The sequence below is a fragment of the Vigna unguiculata genome, chromosome 4, assembly GCF_004118075.2.
Source record: "Vigna unguiculata cultivar IT97K-499-35 chromosome 4, ASM411807v1, whole genome shotgun sequence".
NCBI lineage: Eukaryota > Viridiplantae > Streptophyta > Magnoliopsida > Fabales > Fabaceae > Vigna > Vigna unguiculata.
The window spans coordinates 36,540,382-36,560,952 of NC_040282.1; the positions used below are offsets into that span (position 1 = coordinate 36,540,382).

The window sequence follows — 20,571 nt, forward strand, 5'->3', positions numbered from 1 at the left end:
TAGCTGTACGCACTACGGATAAACTTAAACACCACAAAAAGAAAATTCCTACCTACCGAAAAAGGAGAAAAACCCATGTTTAAAGCCAAACAGTAGAGACATTAATCCAATCAAAGAAATGCACTAGCAATGGAAAATTGAATTAACGAAATAAACTTAAAATTAGAAATGACACTTTATACAGTTGCCTCTTCCATCAAGGACAAGCACTGCAGCAGAAACACTTCCACAACCACAGACACTATTGCAAGTTTATCCTGCCATTTACAATTAGAACAAAAGGTAAATTGATTTCTTTAGATGTTTTGAGTGTTATGTTCTCAGCGAGAATTGAAGTTTCACCTCAGCAATCATCCTAATAAAGGTTTCATTGAAATACCAATTGAAACTCAAATTCTAGTTAGAGAATAGGGCTAACAAGACCCTACGAACTGCATCTAAGTTTGGTTCTTACTAACCCAGCATTGAGAAGAAATTTCATTTCTAATCAGAAAATAACACCAAAACCACCTGTGAATTAGAGAAAACACCAGAAAACAACTTACATGAATTCTTTTGGAATCAAACCAACCCAAAAAGTGGAAGATCAATCACTCAGCGAATACCGTAACACCAATCAAATGGAAATCAGTCAGAGACACGGCATAATAACCTCTATAAACAACTTAACAAATTTCTTTTCCATTCATTGGCTATCACCATATCACATCGTAACTTCACTCATCAACAAAGCAAAAAAATGTTCATCGCATTAGAGCTCCAACATCCCAACAATCAATTTGGTCAGAAGAACTCTCATGAATCCATCAGCATCATAAGGAAATATAGAGAAAAAAATACTCAAATTCCGTTCTCTATAGACACCAACAAAACAGATTTACTCATTACTCAACCGATCAATAAAGCAAAAACAAATAATCTCGACTAGCTAACTATACACCCTAAACACAACAAAATAAAAAAAGAATCCTACCCACCAAAAAAGGAGAAGAACCCACGTTTAGGTTGCTCCTCCACCACCACGGCCTGCATGCTATCCTGCTCCACGAGCCTCCACGCTGCTTGCTCAAAGGCCAAACCAGCCAAAGTTGGAGGCTTGTTGAGCACAAGAGGGTACCCTCTATTGGTGCTCCTGATAACCTCACTGTCCTCGGGTATAACCCCAAGAAGAGGCAACCCCAGCATCTCTTGCACATCCAACACCGACATCATGTCCTCGCCCTTAATCATGTCGGTGCGAACCCGGTTCACAACCATCTTGATGTCCCTGATGCCGTCGCACTCGAGGAGGCCGGTGACGCGGTCGGCGTCGCGGAGGCTGGTGATGTCGGGCGTGGTGATGAGGACAGCCTCGTTGGCGGGCGTGATGGCGGTGATGAAGCCGGCGTCTATGCCGGCGGGGCAATCGATGAGGATGAAGTCCGGGGAGCCGCCTGGACGCGCCTTGAGCGCGTCAACGAGCCACGTGAGGGCCTTGCCGCCGAAGCCGAGGGGGAGTTTGGAGCGGGGCTTGGAGATGCAGAGGAGTTCGAAATTGGACCAGCGCTTGTCACGAACGAGGGCTTGGTCTAAGCGACAGTCGCCGTTGAGAACCTCGATGACGGTGTAGTTGACGCGATTCTCGAGGCCGAGGAGGAGGTCGAGGTTGCGGAGGCCAACGTCGGCGTCAATGGCCACCACGGAGAAGCCGAAGCGGGCGAGGGACAGGCCAATGTTGGCCGTGGTGGTGGTCTTTCCCACACCGCCCTTGCCGGAGGTGATGACGGTGACGCGCGGAGTGGTGCCCGAGAGCTCGGGCTTCCGGTTCCACTGGAGAAGGGCGGAGGGGGGACGGGGTTTGGGGGTTAGGGTTTTGGAGGGGTGGCGGGGGAGAGGGTTGGGGAAGAGGGTGGCGCCGGGGAGAATGTGGAGTGGTGGCATTGGGAAGAAGAAGAAGAAGAAGAAGATAAAGAAAAAGAAGAATAAGAATAAGAAGAAGAAGATGATGAATAAGAGAATCTCAGTGAGAGTGAGTGAGGGAACACTGAGAAGTGAGAAATGGAGGATGAGGAGGAGGTGGTTGATGCTATGGGTTTGGGGTTAGTTTTCTTTCTATTTTTGCTTTTATTTTTTTTAATTTGGAATGTTTTGAAAAATGTAAAAGTCCTAATAACTGCCTTTGTATTGTATATTACATGTTCCTAAATTATTTAGTAGCTTTTTATCAGACACTTCAATTATTCAAATTTTTTAATTGGGTCTTATAATTATGAAGAAGAAACCACAAAATAGTAATTTTGGTTTTTTTTATAATTTTTAAAGTTGGATTTTTGGAATAAAGCTTTTTAGGTTCATTGGCGGTAAGATGTATTTATGGATGTAGGATTAAAGTAGTAATTTAATAATTAATTTCTATATTACTAAAATAATTTATTAACTTTTGAAACAATATTTGAACCAACTTTTTATTGTATATTCTTCCACATTATAACAAAATGACCTTGTTTAAATAAATAACTCAAATGTTTGAAAGGTTAAAGTAATTTAAGTATAAGGTTTTTTTATCTAAAATTTATTTTTCAAACCTTTTGAGACCTTATTTTTTTAGGCCAAACAATTATCATAAAAAAACATTAGAGATTCTTTTTTTTTTTTTAGATTTAAAGTTAGAGTTTTACATATTTGAACTTTGAGTCCACTCTATCTAATTTATGCGGTAGAATTTGACCTTATACAGCAGTAGATGTGAAACTTTCAAAATATCGTTAATTTTTTCAAAAGAAAATTTAAGAAAAAAAAATCAAATTTTGTTCGAGAATATGCCAAAATATCATAAACAACTTTTTCTTTTGCATTAGTGTATTTTTTTAAAAGAATTAGAAACATAAACCCAAAAAAGTGTGAACTTTGATCTTGGATGAACACAAATCAATGAGAAAGAAAAGATCTCAACTCATTTGATTCAATAAAGTAATTTACAACTAGTTTTGTTACAAAGTGAACGTAAAAATATCCAAATTTGGCTTTACTAACATTTTTTAAAGAAATAACCTATAAACATTAAAAAAGTTGGTACTCTTGATTTGAAGATTTTTAATTAAATATTATAACTTGAATTAATTATATTACTTGCAATATACTTTTCAAAAATAATTACATATTCATAAACTTGATTTGATAAGTTTACCAACCATACATCGTTTGTAACTTTTGAACACAATTTGATATTTAAAATGATAGTTTGTTTTAATGTTTTGGATCTGGAATCCTCTGGATCAAATTATTATTTTTCTTTATTTTAGTGTATTTTTCCTCTTTTACCTAGAAATTAATATTGTTGAAAAGTAGTTAAAGAAATCTTTAACTTTAGTTTTTTAGTTTCTTATTATAAAATTATTTTCAAATGAAAAAGTTATAAATTTTAAATTATTAGAAAACTTAAATTATAAATAAAAATTATTTAATAGTTTATTTTATAAAAATTACTATCTCTTTAAAAGTATTCTTTTTTCTTTTCTTTAAATTATCTTTTAAGACTTTGAATAATCTATCCATTTGTTTGAATATCAAAGTGTACCATAAGAGTCTTAGTGTAGAAAATTACAATTATAACTGATGAAAATTTCATTTTAAGTAAGTTCATTTCTATCATTTTCTTGAGTCAACTTTTAGTAGTTATAGAATGCTTCGCTTGAGACTTTAAGAGCTCAAAATAAATATCTATTTGAATGGAATTGTTAGAGTGTACTCAAATTATTAATATGATTTTTCTATGTTCGGGTAGAACATCCTATGAGCTTTAGGATCCTTGGAGTTCTGTGAGTGAGAAACTCAAATTTAGGTAAAGAAAGCTAGCTATTTAATTTGATTGTTTTATTTTGTAGTGATTGGATGAGTTAATGATGTGAAATATATATGTGATGATTTATCACGTATAGTATTACTAGTTGGGTTGAAAATTGATTAATGTTATGATTTGAATGATTATATGTGATTGGGGAACAATTAAAGGATAGGTATATTAGCGTGGCTTAATTGGTGCAAGGTGATTAATTTTAAACTAAATTGTATTTGTTATGGCTTGAAAAGAGATAAAAGACCAGTTAGAGCCAATTGACCAAATTGATATATTTGTCAAATTTCTTCGTTTTTGCAGGCTTGTCAAGCGCGCCAACCATTAGCTAGGAAAACAAATGAAAAATTGAAATTTTAGAGAGTTTGAGAGATTCCACTCAATGGATGAGCCAAAACTCACCGGTGAGTCTAGTGAAATTGTCTCTTTAGGAGTTTGAAACAATCATCAATGGAATAATCGTTAAGCGAAATTATTTAAAAGAAAAAATCTAGAAAGCCCAAGGTGGTTGGTCTCATAGGGCGAGATTTGGACTTACTAGATGAATCTTTAGGGTTTTAGCTCTAATAAGTGATCTTGGGTAAGTCAAATCTCCTATTAAGTGAAAAAAAAATTGTGAAAATCTAAAGAGCTTAAGGAGAATTATTTGTTGAGCAACCCTTGGCTTGTTGGACAAGTGTACCTCCAATGGGTAGCTCACTGAGCGAGAGAGATTAGTCGCTAGTCAAGCTTGAATTTTTGGAAAACTCTCAAATAGTCTCATTGGGTGAGCTTGTTGACTAAGAAAAAGTGTTTTTTGGAAGGAAAATCAGTGGGATTGAGATTTTAAAAATAAATAAGTGTGATATGTAACATCTCTAAAAGATATTACTTAATTAAATATTTAAAGATATAAAAAGAAGCTTGAACGTCGCAACTTTATTGATTCCCGTCACGGGAACAAAACAAAATTTAATGTTCAATGCGACAATCATTTAATACATAAAAAAATAATTCCAAAAGTTATTACAAGTTCCAAATAAAACTTTAAAACATAGTAATTCCCTAGCTCTAATTCCCAACTAGTCCCTCTCTCCATCTCGAGTGTTAGCAGCATTACCTGTATCATCAACTGCTCCCGTGTAAAATTACACGATCATCGCCAAACACAGACAGAAAGGGTGAGCTCAACAATATATATAAAAATCACATAAATTAAATAATAGAAAACACCCAATCTTAGTATCACAATTACATCTTAGTGACATTCTCAACACGCCCCAAGGCTTTTCAACTACTAACATACAATAAAGGTTAGTCTTGGACTCAGGATTTCTGATGCTCACACGAACCTTCCCGTTTGTGGTTCTGCCTCTACGAACATCCCCGCTCGTAGTCCTACTCTACGGACCTACCCGCCCGTAGTCTAACGCATGTGATCCACAAGCTACGTACCTCCCCGCACGCAGCATCTCTCAACTGTGAGCACGAAACATACGAACCTACCTCGCTCGTATCCCCACAGGAGAGTAATCGAGTATGAACCTCCCCGCTCATACCATCACATGTTATCCACCATTCATGAACCTACCCGCTCATAGCACAACATCTCTTGATCCATGTTTCATCAAAGTGTATAAACAATACACATAAACTGCACTACACTCGCTTGGGCTAGAAGCCTTAGCCTTAGCTTAAGCGACCAGGCCTGTCTCGCTCAAGCTAAGCTTCCTCGCCTGAGCGAGCGTGCTACCAACATTACGTACTAAGTCTCGCTTAGGCGAGCTCATCTTGCCTGGGCGAGGCCTCTCTTTGCTCAACACAACCTCTCTCGCCTAGGCGGCCAAAACAGCATAACACACATGCATCTACCCCGATTTCTCGCTTAGGCGAGTACCTCTCGCCTGAGCGAGGGACTATGTCGCTCAAAACATGGTTTCTTCGCCTGGGCGAGACCTTCGAGCACAACCTCACCCTTTCGCGAATCCTCGCCTAGGCGAGCTGCTCTCGCCTGAGCGAGATATGCAAACACAATCCAAAATTTCACTGTGGAAAGTGCTGGTATTTCTTGTTGTTTGGGAAGGGTTCCTGCGTTAGGGGTTTTCTTGATAAGGTTGGTCTTTTGAATAGTGATGACTGGTGCATGGTAGAGAAGGGAATTTATACACTTACAAACAAGTGTGACAGTGCTACTTGGGGGTGGGACTTGGTGAAGAGGTGCCCCCATTTATTTTTGTTTTTTTCTGATGATGTTCAGTCTTAGTTATGGAAAGAAGTGAACCCACATTAGTTCCAGAATGGTTGAGAGTGGTGTCAGTGTCTTATGTGGTTAGGCTCAGATCTCATTGGTGTTGTTCTCCCCAATGAAACCCCCTCTGTTAAAAACCTGACAAGTGGTATCAGAGCCGATGGTTAATACCGGCTCAGACGAGTGCAGTATAGTCCTAGTATCGAAAGTCTTCCTGGCAAGGGTCCCAGGTAAGCTTTCCAGGTAAAGCGTGTCCCGTTAAGAATAACGGTGGTACAGAAAAGGGCAGAAAATGAGTACTCGTGGTTGGGCAGCTTCCGCTGGAGGGGGAGTGTACCAATGTGGTTGAAGGGACTCACCCTTGAGGGGGAGATTGTTAGGAATCCAAGTGTGAGTCTTAGTCCCACATTGACCAGAAATGAGGAAATAGAGCACTATATAAGAATAAAGACCCATAAACCTCTCAGATCTCATTGGTGTTGTTCTCCCCAATGAAACCCCCTCTGTTAAAAACCTGACAAGCAACATGCCCAAAACCCCATTCTACTATGCCAGACAAAACATCCCAGATTACAACATTATGCGCATGATTTGGACAACATAGTATTTCATAAGCCATTATGGACTGTTTTTCCAACTCCCTTGGCTGCCCATTACCTCTAGGTAAGCTTTCCCACCCTTTCACATTCAAACCACAAGTATTATAGCAAAAATAAAGAGATTAATTTGTCCTCATCAAGGTTTGAACCCACAACCCATCAAATTCCAAGTCAATTGCACAACCAATTCAACCAATTCACATTTGTGATAATTCCTAAAATTTTAGGATTATATTATCATGTCTATCATTCAAATATACTACGAAATAATGCATAAATTAAAATAACACACAAAGGCATACATAGGACTCGAACCCAAGTCCTCTCACACAATTAAAGTACTTTCAACCACTTGAACTAGTACTTTTCCACATCATAATAATTAACATTAAGTGCCATAAAGGCTTCCCCTACCCGCATTTATTAAATAATTATTAATTTAATTATTTAAATTTCCAGGGTCTTACATGATAAGCCAAGTAAAGTTAGGGAATGAAGCCATAATTTATTGCGAATATGTGTGTGTATGTGTATTTGTGTGTGCATGTGCGAGGTTGTGTAGTGTTTCCAAGGAGGAAATACTATGTTGTGTGGTTTTAAGAGGTGTATTGAATAGGGATTCTTTGACAAGATTATCTAGACTTTACTAAATATTTGAACTCACATAGATGAAGATATTTAGGTAGTGAGAGTTGATAGATATTCCTATAACTTGGACCGATGTGGAAAAGAATTGTTTCAAGGAGGCTATTTAGAATTAACCATGTCATATGACAAAGACTTAGGTCCTGAGATGTGAGATCAAGTAGAACTTAGGTATTAGCTAAAAGCTACGAGAGTCCATATGACAAGTGTATAATCTATAAGTCCAATTCAAGACACATGTCTTCCAAAAGTAAAGTAGAGGTATAATGTCAATAGGTATATTTGTGTGGTTTACATGATGCAATATATTTGTTTATATGTGATATAAGATTATGTATTAATATGAAATGCTTGTTTGAAAAATAAACTCTGAGCTCGTAATATACTAACTTACCCTATGTTTTTGTGATTGTCATGTCCACTTGTTATGACACCAGTGCAGAAAGGGTATTTGGCCGCGGTTATTTTTATTATTCTACCCCGGTTTTAGAACCGAAGCATATAAGACCGAGGCCAAAAGGGGTTAATTTTTGGTCTCGGGTGTTACCCGAGGCAAAAAAACTCATTTTATGCCTCGGTTATAGTAAGAACCGAAGCCGTATCTCTTTGTTAAAACATTCAAAATTAAAAGATAAATAAGTTATACGTGAAGTTCTTTAGTTAAGGCAAAAGAAAAACCACTTTTTTTATGTTTTTGGTGCACACAAGATCGTTTAGGTTAGTGTCCCATGTACTTCTAGGTCCACACCCCATTAGCTTTATTATTCCATGCCTTCTTCTCACGCCATCAACCCCACAAGAACACTCTTTCTTAAGCCTTCATCCATGGTGGTGGCCCTTTAAATCCCATCAATTTCTTCTCCTTTTTCTTATCATCCAAACACTGCCTTCCTAAAGCTTCGTGCTTTCTCTTCCATCATGCCCTTGATTTTCCTATTTTCATTCCCCTCTCAGCCATAGTTAACGACAAGAGAAAAAAAAAGGATGAAACTATCACTTGCAGAAAGATTAATCTTTCCAACACCACCCAATCTCAATCACCTGCACAGAATCACCAAAAACAGAGGCTATCAAACCATCACAGATTCATCTTTACTAATTAATTTGTTCCAATACATAAAAGAAGAACAAAGACCCAATATTCTCCTCCTTTCTCCTCTGTAAAAGAAGAACAAAGACAAATAATCATTAAAAAAAAAAACAGAAACAATGAGAGGGGTTGAAAGCTCGGTGGCTACGCATTTGGAGATGAAGATGGACGGTAATGGCGTTGTCGATGCTCTCTCCGACAGTGGCCCGGTGCGGCTGCCATACTGCGGCGTAGTGCGATTGTGGCATGGAGTCTAGTCGTACATGGAACAAGTCGTCCAACTCTGGCATGGAGAAGAAGATGGAAAGCGCCGACAACACCAGTGACGTCGCTGGTTCCGACGATTGCTCCAGCGGCGGCTTTGGTTGGCGACAGGAAGGTTCGTCTGCGGTAGTTCTCGGTGGGGGTGGCGTTCCCGCATAAAGGATGAAGAAGAAGCTTGGGCGGGTGAGATGTTCATCTGCGGCTAGCGGCTAGGGTTTCTTGCAAAGGATTAAAGAAAGGGATTTCAGCCTAAGACCATTTTAACCCACTATACTGCCTCGGGTTTAAACAACTGAGGCATAAAAGGCCTTACTGCCTCGGGTCACTATTAACCGGTGCATAAAACTTTTATTTTAAATTTAAAAATTTAAGTGGCGGGAGGAGGGAAATTTTTAAGTGACTTTAGGCTTCGGGTCCCTTAGAACCGAGGCATAAGACTAGTTTTTGCCTCGGGTCAACTAGTAACCGAAGCATAAAATATTGTATAAATTACAAAATTGCCACCGCGTGTTTATATGCCTCGTTTCCACTATAACCGAGGCATAAAGTCCGAGTTAAAAAGCGTAAAATGCACTAGTGTGATTATGTGTTACACAAGAATAAATGATGGGTTAAAAAGTGAAATCTTCCATTGTCGAAGTAGAACATTCTGCTTCCATGGTCATCATACATATACATACACATTTCATATATATAACCTAACTATCATTGTCATGGAGATCCTAAAAAGCTTTTGAATAATGGAAAATTTCAAATAACCAAGGAGGAGCATGAAGGTATTCCAAAAACCCTAGTAGTCCCAAATGTATTAAAAACATGTCCCTCTTAAAAAAATTAAAATAAATACATAATTTTTCTTTCAAATAATCAAAGGAGAAATAAGCCAAGTGGCATGTTAGCTAAAGTCACACCCAACACTACTTGTTACATGTTATATGCATTGCGGAGGAAGACGTGGATGGCCTAAGAATAAACAAAGTTATAGAAGAAGTGCAACAAAATTATAAAAGAATGCACAAAACAAAGAACGAGACCATTAATGTGAGAAGAAGATTTAATTATGACTTATTCACTCAATTTGAACTATCAAGTCTAGTTCAAGTTTGCTAATTCTATTCGAATTCATTCTCAAACATACTTACACACATATCAATTGAATTAAACAAATAAATTTCTTCGAGTTTTCAAATTAACTCTAAACTTTGATAATCATAATTTTTAGGTATATTAGTTTATTATTTTTCATGAATAATAGACATCAAAATAAACTATTTTCAAATCCTTCAACTATTATACATGCATTAAAGTTGATATAAATAAAAGGATAAATAAACTTCTGATTAGAATGTGATTCAAGCTTTTCCTTCTAAATGAGAGTGCTTTGAAAATCTCGACATATTTTATATAGAAAATGTTTGTTTTTGACATCCATAAAAACTTTAATATTCTAAATTCTCTAGACTAGATTATTATACTAATCAATTCACTAATCGTTTACTACTTATTTGAGATTCTATATGGCGATATTATATTCCATGGTTTTTTAACATATAACCTTTTATAGATAAGTTTAGTTTATTTATACATAGATTCTCTTTGACATTTAGATTTGATTTGATTCTCACAAACTTTGAACTTTTTTTTTATTGTCTTTAATAAATTTTCATGAGTTACCCATAATGCTATAAATTGAGGTGTTAAGTTAATTGAGATTTCAATTTTACCTGAATTTCAACTGTATATAATGATGTTTTGCACATCAGTTTCATATTAGATAAATTTCTCAATGAACAATTTTCTTTTTCTAACATTAAAGAGACTAATGTGAAATTTTTTAACTCTTCGACTCAATTTTCGCTATCAACAATTTGAAATAAATAAAATATATACTCTATTTTAATATTTATTCATCACAATATATCAATTATGTTTTAAACAAGATTGAACTTAGTTGAATTCATAATATCTTGATCAAGTGCGAGGTGAAGATAATGCTAAAATAAAAAATATTTAATTTTAAAGTAAAATAGTTGAATTAATTATGATCGTTAAATATTCAATAAATAATCCGTTATATTTGAAAAAAAAATAGTAATATGAATCGCATCCAATTCCTTTTTTCTTTTATGATTTTTCTTGTAAAGGATTAATTAGACGAACTTACACACACAATCGATAACTACAACATTTTATACTCTTGTAACTAATATAAATGCATAACTACTCATAAAGAATAATTATTTATTTAAGTCATTTCAGTTCTTTTTTCAAAATAAAAAATCACACATTATATTAAAAAAGTTATAAGAAAATTATATAATATAGTTAATTCTGATGATGTATGCTTTTTATACGTACCATCCTGATGATGAAGGAGCTAATAGAAGATATATAAATAATTAGAGTTCGATTTTTATGAGTTATTTTTTATACGGTTATATACTCAACATTAAATGTACATTGTTTTGATATTTTAAAAATAATTTTAATATATTTTAAAATTTTAAAATTAATGATTATTAATAGAGAAACAATGTTAAAAAAGTAGTAGAAAATCCAAACTCAAACAAATTATCACATTATCAAATGCATTTTTTACTGAGTCACCTACATCTTAAACACCATTTTGCTTCACAAATTTGATTCAAGTTTTTCTTTTGTTTTCACAATTAAAAAAAATTAAGTACATCAAATTAAAAAAAATGTTAGTCTCCAAATTTAAAATTTGTTTAGTTTCTCTAACTTGAAACTTAGTTTGGTTACGAGAGTTAATGTTGCTAAATTTTTGCTAACATAAATAACAATTTTTGTTTAATTTTAATTCCACATAAAAGTTAAATTAACAAAAAAAAATGTTTTAAAATACAATTTCTACAATAAACTCCCATTTTTTTTTCTTACAAGTATTTTCTTAGAGGGTATTTTGTTTGGAGTATTTGTGAAACAAGTAAAAACAGTTTCCACTAAGCAAATATGTCTTTTCATGGAACTTAGTTTCATTTAGAAAAGTAAACAAACTTAATACTTACTCGTGAAAACAAAGCATGTTGTTTTTGTGTGATGATATTTTTTAGGGTAATAAAACAAATAGTTAATATAATTACAAAAAACAGTCATCATAATAAAGGATTATTTATCATTTAAGTATAAAGTTATAAAAAAAATGTGATACTAGAAAAACAGTTATGAAAATAATATTACGTTATTAAATGTCATTTAACTAATCAAAGCAATATAAGTTTAAGAAGAAAATATATTGAAATTAAGATATTCATAATTAGCATTTTGTATCGTTTTATGGTACATTCGTGCTTTATCGTTTTATGCTACATTCGTGGTAATTGTAAATTAGTTTTCGAGTAACAAATAAAATATTCATAATTAGCATTTATTACAATTTAATAATGGAAGAAAAAGAGTTTTAGGATTTGTCTTCTAAAAGGGACCTACCCTTAATTACGACACCTCATATACCCTTCATGATAGTGCCACGTGCTCCCAAACTGTCAATGACACGACACAGTTTCGTGTCCTTCACAAGCCTTACGTGTCAAAACAAGAAAAGTCATATAATCTAGAGTACCCTTTCGGCACTTTGTGTGACGTGTCGTTTTCTCATTCGTCTTTCACACCACTGTCCCCTTTCCTTCCTTGTGTAATCGGTTATTTTAATGTTTCTCTCGCTCTCGCTCTCGCTCTCTCCTTCTCTCTTTTTTTTTTCCTCGGTTTTCTCTTTCTTAAAGCACAAACCTTTTTCACTTTCTTCCCTTACCCACCTACGTTTCCTTCAGATCCAACCAATTCCATCGTCACCAGCGATACCCTTTTGTCTATTCAGCTTTATCTCACTCTTCAACTGTGTCTATCGTTGGTGAAACCCTTCTTCTGCTCTCTATGCCATTCCTACAGGTACGATTCGCCGTTTCCTGATTCAAAGCACGCGTTTTTATAGCTGTTCCTTTGATTTTGGTTGTGGGGTTTTCTTTTTTCTTTTTGGTGAATTACGGGTGTGAAGAATTTTATGGGATTTTGGATCTGTGTCTTAATTCTTTATTGGAGTGTTTGAATTTGGTGTTTTAGGTAGATCTTGTGGTTTTTGTTGTGGTGTGTTTGTCGATTTTACTTGAATTGAGTTCATTTATGCGTTGCTTGTTAATTGGGCGGATCTGGTCTCTATAGGGTATTGGATTTGTTAGTTTTGGTTTGGTTGCAAATTGAATTGCGGGAGAAATAAAAATGGTGTTTTGTGCTCTTGTATATGGAAAATCAACAAATCAATCACAGTGAGGATAAATAATTGGCGTCATATTTCCCGAGTGTTTTTTTTTATGCCAGCAATTGAATCTTGTTCATGCATTTTTGTCTTTCATTAACGGACAAGCTAGGTTATGTATGTTTTAGTTAAGTGTTTGTTATTTCATTTTGGATTTAGGTTGTAGGTGGGTGTGGTGTTGGTGGATGGTGAATTGATAATCAATTGGCTAATAGTATCTAAAGTGAATGTTCACATTGTAATAAAGAGTTTACCTGCTTTTGAATCATTCGTTAATTTTTATTTAGGACTGATATAGAATGAAATGTGTGACATATAGATGTAACTATTGTCTATTAAAATTAAATTTCCATCCCTCCCAACACCTTTCATTTCTCAACAAGTCATTAGGGTATAAAATTCAGTTCAGTATTTGCACTTATACTTGGCTACGTCTTGTTGCCGTTTTACATTTTTCATGAATAAAGTAATTTTGTTAGTCCTTTAATGTGCACAAATGCGTTGTTTCTGAAGTTTTGAGTCTAAACATGCTCAATATGACAATTCAAACTTAGATGTTCCAGTTGATTACATGTTCTTTATATCTTTGCGCCACTCTCATAATATTCAGATAGTTTAATTCTATACTTTATAATGAAATTTTGATTTGTTCTCGAGACATATTCATGCTGTTGTTGGTTTGTGTGTTTCGTTTTGCTCTTCTAGTATCTCTATTTATTTGTTTTGGGCTGTGTATGATTCTCTATCTGTAAATGAGTCGTGTCTCTTTGTTTTTGTGAGCACTTACAGATTTTGATGATTCGCATGCTCTTTGTAGCTTACTCTGCAGTTGGGAAGGGTGTGCCCGAACACGAGTGTAATTGCAGCATACGGATTTATTAATAGTCTTGTAGATTTTTCAGGATGGGCAAATGCAAGGGTTGTGGGAAGTTAGGAAGAATGAGGCCAAGTCATATGAGTGCTTATGAATTTTCTCTGATGCTGGCTCCTGTTGTTTCTGTTTGGGATTGCATAGTTCGCAAAATGAGGTACTCCTACAGACCTGAGTGGGTGTAGTGGTTGGCAACGTATCAATAGCATTAGTCCTGATACTTCAACTAATTAGAACATATTTAGCATTACAATTAGGGAAAGAGTGGAAAAGTATTACACAAAAAAAAAAAATGTATACAGCTCTAAAGAAATTCACTTGAAGGATCTCTCAAAGACATCACTTTAGTATTTACTATTTAGGTGCAGTAAATTCTATGGATACCATGGCATGTAATAAAGGGCAACATGTGAGAAAGGCGAAGAAGAAGCAGGTGAAAGACGAATTGGATCGTCTGAAACAGGCTGAGAAGAAGAAGAGGCGGTTGGAAAAAGCACTTGCTACTTCTGCAGCCATTATTTCTGAACTGGAGAAAAAGAAACAGAAAAAGAAAGAAGAGCAGCAGAGACTCGACGAAGAGGGTGCTGCCATTGCTGAGGCTGTTGCTCTGCATGTTTTACTTGATGAGGACTCGGACGATTCCTGTAAGGTTGTGATAGAAAATGGTGGATGCAAGACCTGGAACTGCAACCGGGGCATCTCTGTGGGTGGAGAAAATGGTTGCTTTCCTCATCTAGATGGTGGAAGATGGTCTTTTGAAAGAGTGGGTTGGGTCTCTGATGCATACAGATATGGTTGCAAGTGGGGTGGTGGTGAAAATGGAGAATGGTCATTCTCATCAGACCCTTTTGAGAAAAACATGAACGAACCACTATATGAAGGTGCAGGATGGGGACCTGCAGGTTTCTCTGCTGATCTCATAGCAGCACAAGCAGTTTCAGCTCTGCAGATTGCTGAGGAAGCAGATGAAGATAGGATTCTGTTTTAAGTTTTTAAGGGCATGCATGCTGAGGTGATAGAAATTAAGAACGATAGAAACTAAGAATAACTGTTTGTGGTGGTGACTGGATGAAGTCTTTTGCTGCTTTGATTGAAGATATATATGCGTGTATATATATGATGATGTTATAACTATGAGTCTTGTCCATGTCAAACACTTTCTGCTTCAGTTGTGATTGAAATGTTGCAGCAGTGTGACCAATGTTATTATTCATTATCTTTTAACTTTATGTTAATGTGAGGCTTCTAATTTCCTGTGTGGAGTGACTTTTTGAGCTGATTTCGAAAAATACAACAACACCAGTGGACCCTCATCATTTTGATACTATTGCCATGTGCCTCTTGGATTATCTTATCACTTTCAGGATTTCATTTTGATAATGACCTCTCCCCTCTCTAATCTCTCTACTAGTACTATCATACAGAGTGGATTTCATCTCTATATTTTTCAAAATCATGTTGCTTTTTTTTCATTTTCACGGAAAATTCAAATACTAAAAATGTATGGTTTGGGATAAAGTTAAGCATTTTGTTTTCAAGGGTCCACTCTTGCATGTGCAAATTTTAATCGCTGTCCATTGGAAGTTTCGTTCAGTGTTCGTTCCTAAGGAAATTTCTCAGTGAAGATTCCTGAATATTCATTTGATATATCTAATATACTTTGTATTTTTATAACTTATTTTTATTTAATTGTAAGATTTGTCAAACAAGAAAAATATATTGGTATAACGTAAATACATTTTTTAATAGATACAAAGTACTTATCATCAGAAATAATGATTAATTATATCTGAAAATTTGAAGAACCCAAAATTATTTAACGTATAATATTGACGTTAAACATTAATTAAATTTCCTAGTAATAAAGAAAATTTGGTTATAAAACAAATTAGAATGAAAAAAAATAAGTGTGCAAATATATCATTCTTAAATTAAATTTCTCTATTTAATATAATAACATTATTTTATCTTCGATCTTCTAAATTATTATTGGATATATTCAAAGTTATTAAACTTTTGAGTTAAGAATTTAGATTTTCTAATGGATTTTTTGTGCCGTGCCTTCATAATAGTCAAATTGCTATCAATTCTTTTTAACTAAATTCAGACAAACTCTTGAAAGGTAAACTCGTATAAATTCTTAAGTTGAGAGCGAACTATTATGGCACGCACGACAAAATTACATTAGAAAAATATACCGAGTTATTATGGCCAATTAGAATGCTAAGATAATAATTAAAGTACATTAATAAAATCATCGATTGAGAAGGATGAAAAAGAAATGTTAAATTATAGGTTCACAAAATCATGGATCAAGTACTAACAAATAATTTATTAGGTTTATTATTTATTTTCATCAGAATCAGAAAGGTAAAAGGTTTTGTATAAAAAGTTATTAACTAAAAAAGCATATTGACCAACAAAATTGTTAGGTAAATATGTTAGGTTAAAAGTTACCAAATTGTGTCTCCTTACTATAAAAAGCAATAAATGAGCTGATAATATAAAATTTTTACTTTAATTACAATTGAAACATTAACACTTTTTATATTTTCTTGATTTGATATTAGAAATTAATTATTTTAATATAACATGTATCAATGTGATTTCAATCAATCTAACAAGTTCAAATTGAACATAGTTAACATTGTTCCCTTAAAAAAAAAGTGCACGCAATTTATTTTCTACTGTTATTTGTTTTTGTTTACATCAATTTTTATCTATTCTTGTAAAAAAAAAAGACATATATAATTAATAAAATTTTAATATTACTTTTATATTTACTAAACTCGAGTTTATATAACCAAATTCATCGGCCATGGTTACATGCAGGAAAAAACGTAGATACACGAAAACACAACGTTGATTTGAGAAAAATACAACACAGACTACACTATTCCTAGGGTGCAGCAAAAGGTTGTGACTTGGGAGGGAACAACATCAATGTGAAAACTTTAGTATAATATTGAATGAAGATTCAATTGAGAAACATAGTTTCTAGACTCTGCGTTGATCACACGTGGATTGCACCCTATGTTGTTTCTTGTAGCAACATTACTGAAACCCATCATGCCAATAAGCATAAAGTATCAGCTATACACAAAGACATTAATCCATTTGGGTTGGATTCAACCTCTTTCCATGTTGCCTGCCACATGTTTGAAGAAATGTCTGACCTAACTGTTGCTTCAGCAACGGCCATAATTCAAGGTTTCGTTAAGCGGCACTGTTATAAAGATGCTATCCATCTTTTCTGTATGATGTTGGCCTCGGAAATTAGACCCAATGAGTTCACGTTTGGAACCATGCTTAACTCCTCCACTTCACTTGGAAGTGTTGTTATTGGGAGGCAGCTTCATGCTTGTGCGATGAAGGTTGGCCTTAGTCGTCATGTATTTGTTGGTACTCCTCTTCTTGATTTGTATTTCAAGCTGGGTTCTACAGAAGATGCCCAGAAGGCTTTCAGAGATACTCTACACCCTAATGTGGTGTCTTATACAACTCTAATTTGTGGGTACTTGAAGAGAGGGGGATTTGAAGAGGCTCTGCAGGTTTTCCATGAGATGCCTGAGAGGAATGTTGTCTCGTGGAATGCAATGGTTGGTGGGTGTAGCCAAACGGGTCATAATGAAGAAGCTGTGAATTTTTTTATTGGCATGCTTAGAGAAGGATATATACCCAATGAATCTACTTTTCCGTGTGTGATTTGTGCAGCTGCAAATATAGCTTCCCTTGGAGTTGGAAAAGGTTTTCATGCATGCGCCATCAAGTTTTTGGGCAAGGTTGATCAGTTTGTTGGTAATTCTCTTATCAGCTTTTATGCAAAGTGTGGAAGCATGGACGACAGCCTGCTAATGTTTGACAAGCTTGTTAAAAGGAACATAGTTTCGTGGAATGCCGTGATATGTGGTTATGCACAGAATGGAAGAGGTGTTGAAGCGATAAGCTTCTTCAAAAGAATGTGTCTTGAAGGATATAAACCTAATGATGTTACCCTTCTCGGGTTACTCTGGGCTTGTAATCATGCTGGTCTTGTTGATGAGGGCTACTCTTATTTCAATCGGGCAAGGTTTGAGAACCCCAATTTACTAAAGTCTGAGCATTATGCTTGCATGGTTAACTTGCTTGCTCGCTCTGGACGATTTGCAGAAGCTGAGGATTTTCTTCGGAGTGTGCCTTTTGACCCTGGACTTGGATTTTGGAAGGCATTGCTTGGGGGCTGTCAAATCCACTCCAACAAGGAGTTGGGAGAGCTTGCAGCAAGAAAGATTTTGTCTTTAGATCCTGATGATGTATCGTCATATGTGATGATGTCAAATGCTCATTCCGCAGCAGGTAAGTGGTCAGAAGTCGCAACTGTAAGGACTGAAATGAAGGAAAAAGGGATGAAAAGGATTCCAGGTAGCAGTTGGATCGAAGTTAGAGGCAAAGTTCATGCTTTTCTTACTGCGGATCATAATCATGATAGAAACTATGAAACTAATTTGCTTTTAATTTTTTTCTGTGAGCATTTGAGAGAAAGTGAAGATTCAGATTTGTTCAACATTTATTGGTATCTCAGTTCGTAAGTAATGGGCTAAGTTCTGTCTGATATACTATACTACTGTTAAGCGCATAAAAGATCGGGACGTAGAAGGAGAGGATCCAAGTAAGAGGATCAAAGGGAATGATATGATGTAAGAAAAGAATGGATCGAAAGAAGGGATGTTCAAATGAACAAGGGTAATAGAGAGCTTATTGATCAGTGCATCATAGTAGATAGCATCAAGAGAAGCGTGTGCCAAACAGAGTCGAGAAAGGAATAAAGCCCGTAGGAAAAAATGGGAGAAGTATAAATAGGCCATTCAAATTAAAATTGAGGTGACAATTTATGGATACAATTCAAACACAATTCAAACACTCTCTGAACATTACAAACAGGAGAAATGAAAAATCCAAAATCCAATGATGAATGTAACAATTTAGGTTACCGCTTTCATAGATTCTCTTTACTAGTTTCTGTTCTATCCTTTCTATCCTTGGTAATTTATTTTTCTTACAATTTACATTACTACAATTTATGTTGTCAGTGATCCACTTCAACATGTCTTTACATCCTTCTACATCTTCTCCATTTTCATACTTTTTCTTTTCACCACACATCATTCCACCCTTATAAAAAACAGAAAAATATAGATTTTGGAGAGAAATGTATGAATTTCTGATTGAAATTCACAGAGACCATATTTGTGAAATTAATCAATAACATAAGCGAATTCCACGTCAATTATGTCTTGATTATGGAATCTTGAACATCAAACACACTCCAATTAAGATTGAAAATTAGCAGTTTAGTAGCCCAATTGATAAATAATTCACGTTAAGTTGATTTGGTTCATCATAGGCATATTGTACAAGTTTGGAACCAAAATCGTCGATAAACAACTTCGGTGCCTTTTTCAATTTTAAAAAGGGTTGAATACTGTTTGGTTTTAAACCCTATAGCCTCTTATTTATCCTCCAACTAACATGATAAAACACTTCTTGAGCATTTTACAGTTTCACACAAGTTGTGTACGGTATAACAGAATGTTTAGTTGTTAACAGAATATAAGGGAAGGAAATTGAATGATTAGGCTTAAATGTGGTTTCATGTAGATAAGCATACCAATTTTAAGATCTTGCTTGTTTTACCTAAACATCTTACGTAGAAATCATAATTATTTCGCTGCCCTTATGGGAAATGGTGCACTACTAATGGAAAGTTGTCTGATTCACATCTTAAAAATGATAAAATATCAGTAAGAGAAATGGACTTGTTCCTGTTGGTTCGGCTCATCTTTTGTTTTACTGTTAATTACATTTTGGCTGCCTGAAAATTAGGTCTAACTGAATTTTAGTTCACTAGCCTCATATTTAAAAGCATACACTTCACACGCACACCCCTTGGAGAGTTGGAAAAGGTGGAACTAATAATCTTTAGTCAAAGCTTCCAACAAAGAAGTCTTGCCAAACTTTATCAATAAATAAATATTATTGTATTCTAAAGACCAGAGATTGAATGAATCAGTCCTTAATGATGCATAGCTCTTCATCACATTTTAATAGGTTCTCTATTTGCTTGTGTTGGTTTAATTATTAATCAAAGAATAATACTATAATGCAGGAAAGTTAGACTGCACGCTGTCCTTCTATGACTTCAGTAGAATATGTTCACATAGCATAAAATTTTGTTGTTAGTTCCTCACCATTTGGTGAAATTTAAACCGTGAGATGGACACGTACCTCTATAGTTTGAAAATGTTAGAAATCCAGCATCGATTAGAGATAAAGTCAATTTATAATAAATAAATATGTACAAATCTCACCTTACAAACTGATTTTGTAGAATTGAGTTAAGCTTAAAATCTATTTAACAAAACATAATGCAGGAAAAAAGAAGAAACAATTCATTCCTTCAATTTTGGAGCATCTTTTAACTTTGGTGTTTCTACCTTAAATCAAAGAGATTGGTTGGCCTATTCACAAAGGTATTCCCTTGTAAACCAGAAACTAGAGAGATTGCACATCTCCATTTGAATACTTCATTGACATCGGAGTACTGAAAATGAGGTGTCACCATTATAATCAGATGATAGAAACCGTATAGATTTAAAGTGATTAGAGTATACAATACTCAAGATTAAAAGGAGGGAAGGATTAACATTGGCATATCATACTCCCATAAGATCAAAGTGTAAACTTTTATCTTGGCCTTTTTTGAAAGGTTAGGTTTACATTACTGTTATCAC

General features: G+C 34.9%; 3 protein-coding genes across 5 annotated transcripts; 2 read left to right on the forward strand and 1 right to left on the reverse strand.

Annotated features, from left to right (window-relative positions):
- Positions 1–659: 659 nt before the first annotated feature.
- LOC114181271 (putative septum site-determining protein minD homolog, chloroplastic) lies at positions 660–2,116 on the reverse strand. The gene has a single exon (XM_028067679.1). The coding sequence runs from the start codon at positions 1,918–1,920 to the stop codon at positions 970–972; it is 951 nt and encodes a 316-aa protein (XP_027923480.1). The 5' UTR covers positions 1,921–2,116; the 3' UTR covers positions 660–969.
- A 10,254-nt stretch (positions 2,117–12,370) lies between these two features.
- LOC114181909 lies at positions 12,371–15,128 on the forward strand. 3 transcript variants are annotated; one of them, XM_028068575.1, is made up of 2 exons: positions 12,371–12,566; positions 13,748–15,128. In XM_028068575.1, exon 2 carries the CDS (start codon positions 14,178–14,180, stop codon positions 14,787–14,789), a length of 612 nt encoding a protein of 203 aa, XP_027924376.1. In that variant the 5' UTR covers positions 12,371–12,566; positions 13,748–14,177; the 3' UTR covers positions 14,790–15,128. The 3 variants fall into 3 exon arrangements, with proteins under 3 accessions (XP_027924376.1, XP_027924377.1, XP_027924378.1); XM_028068576.1 differs by having other exon boundaries at positions 12,374–12,566; positions 13,720–15,128; XM_028068577.1 differs by having other exon boundaries at positions 12,390–12,566; positions 13,760–15,128.
- Positions 15,129–16,625: 1,497 nt separating this feature from the next.
- Positions 16,626–18,807, forward strand: LOC114181580 (pentatricopeptide repeat-containing protein At5g42450, mitochondrial). Its single transcript, XM_028068073.1, has one exon. It carries the CDS (start codon positions 16,771–16,773, stop codon positions 18,367–18,369), a length of 1,599 nt encoding a protein of 532 aa, XP_027923874.1. The 5' UTR covers positions 16,626–16,770; the 3' UTR covers positions 18,370–18,807.
- Positions 18,808–20,571: the final 1,764 nt, after the last annotated feature.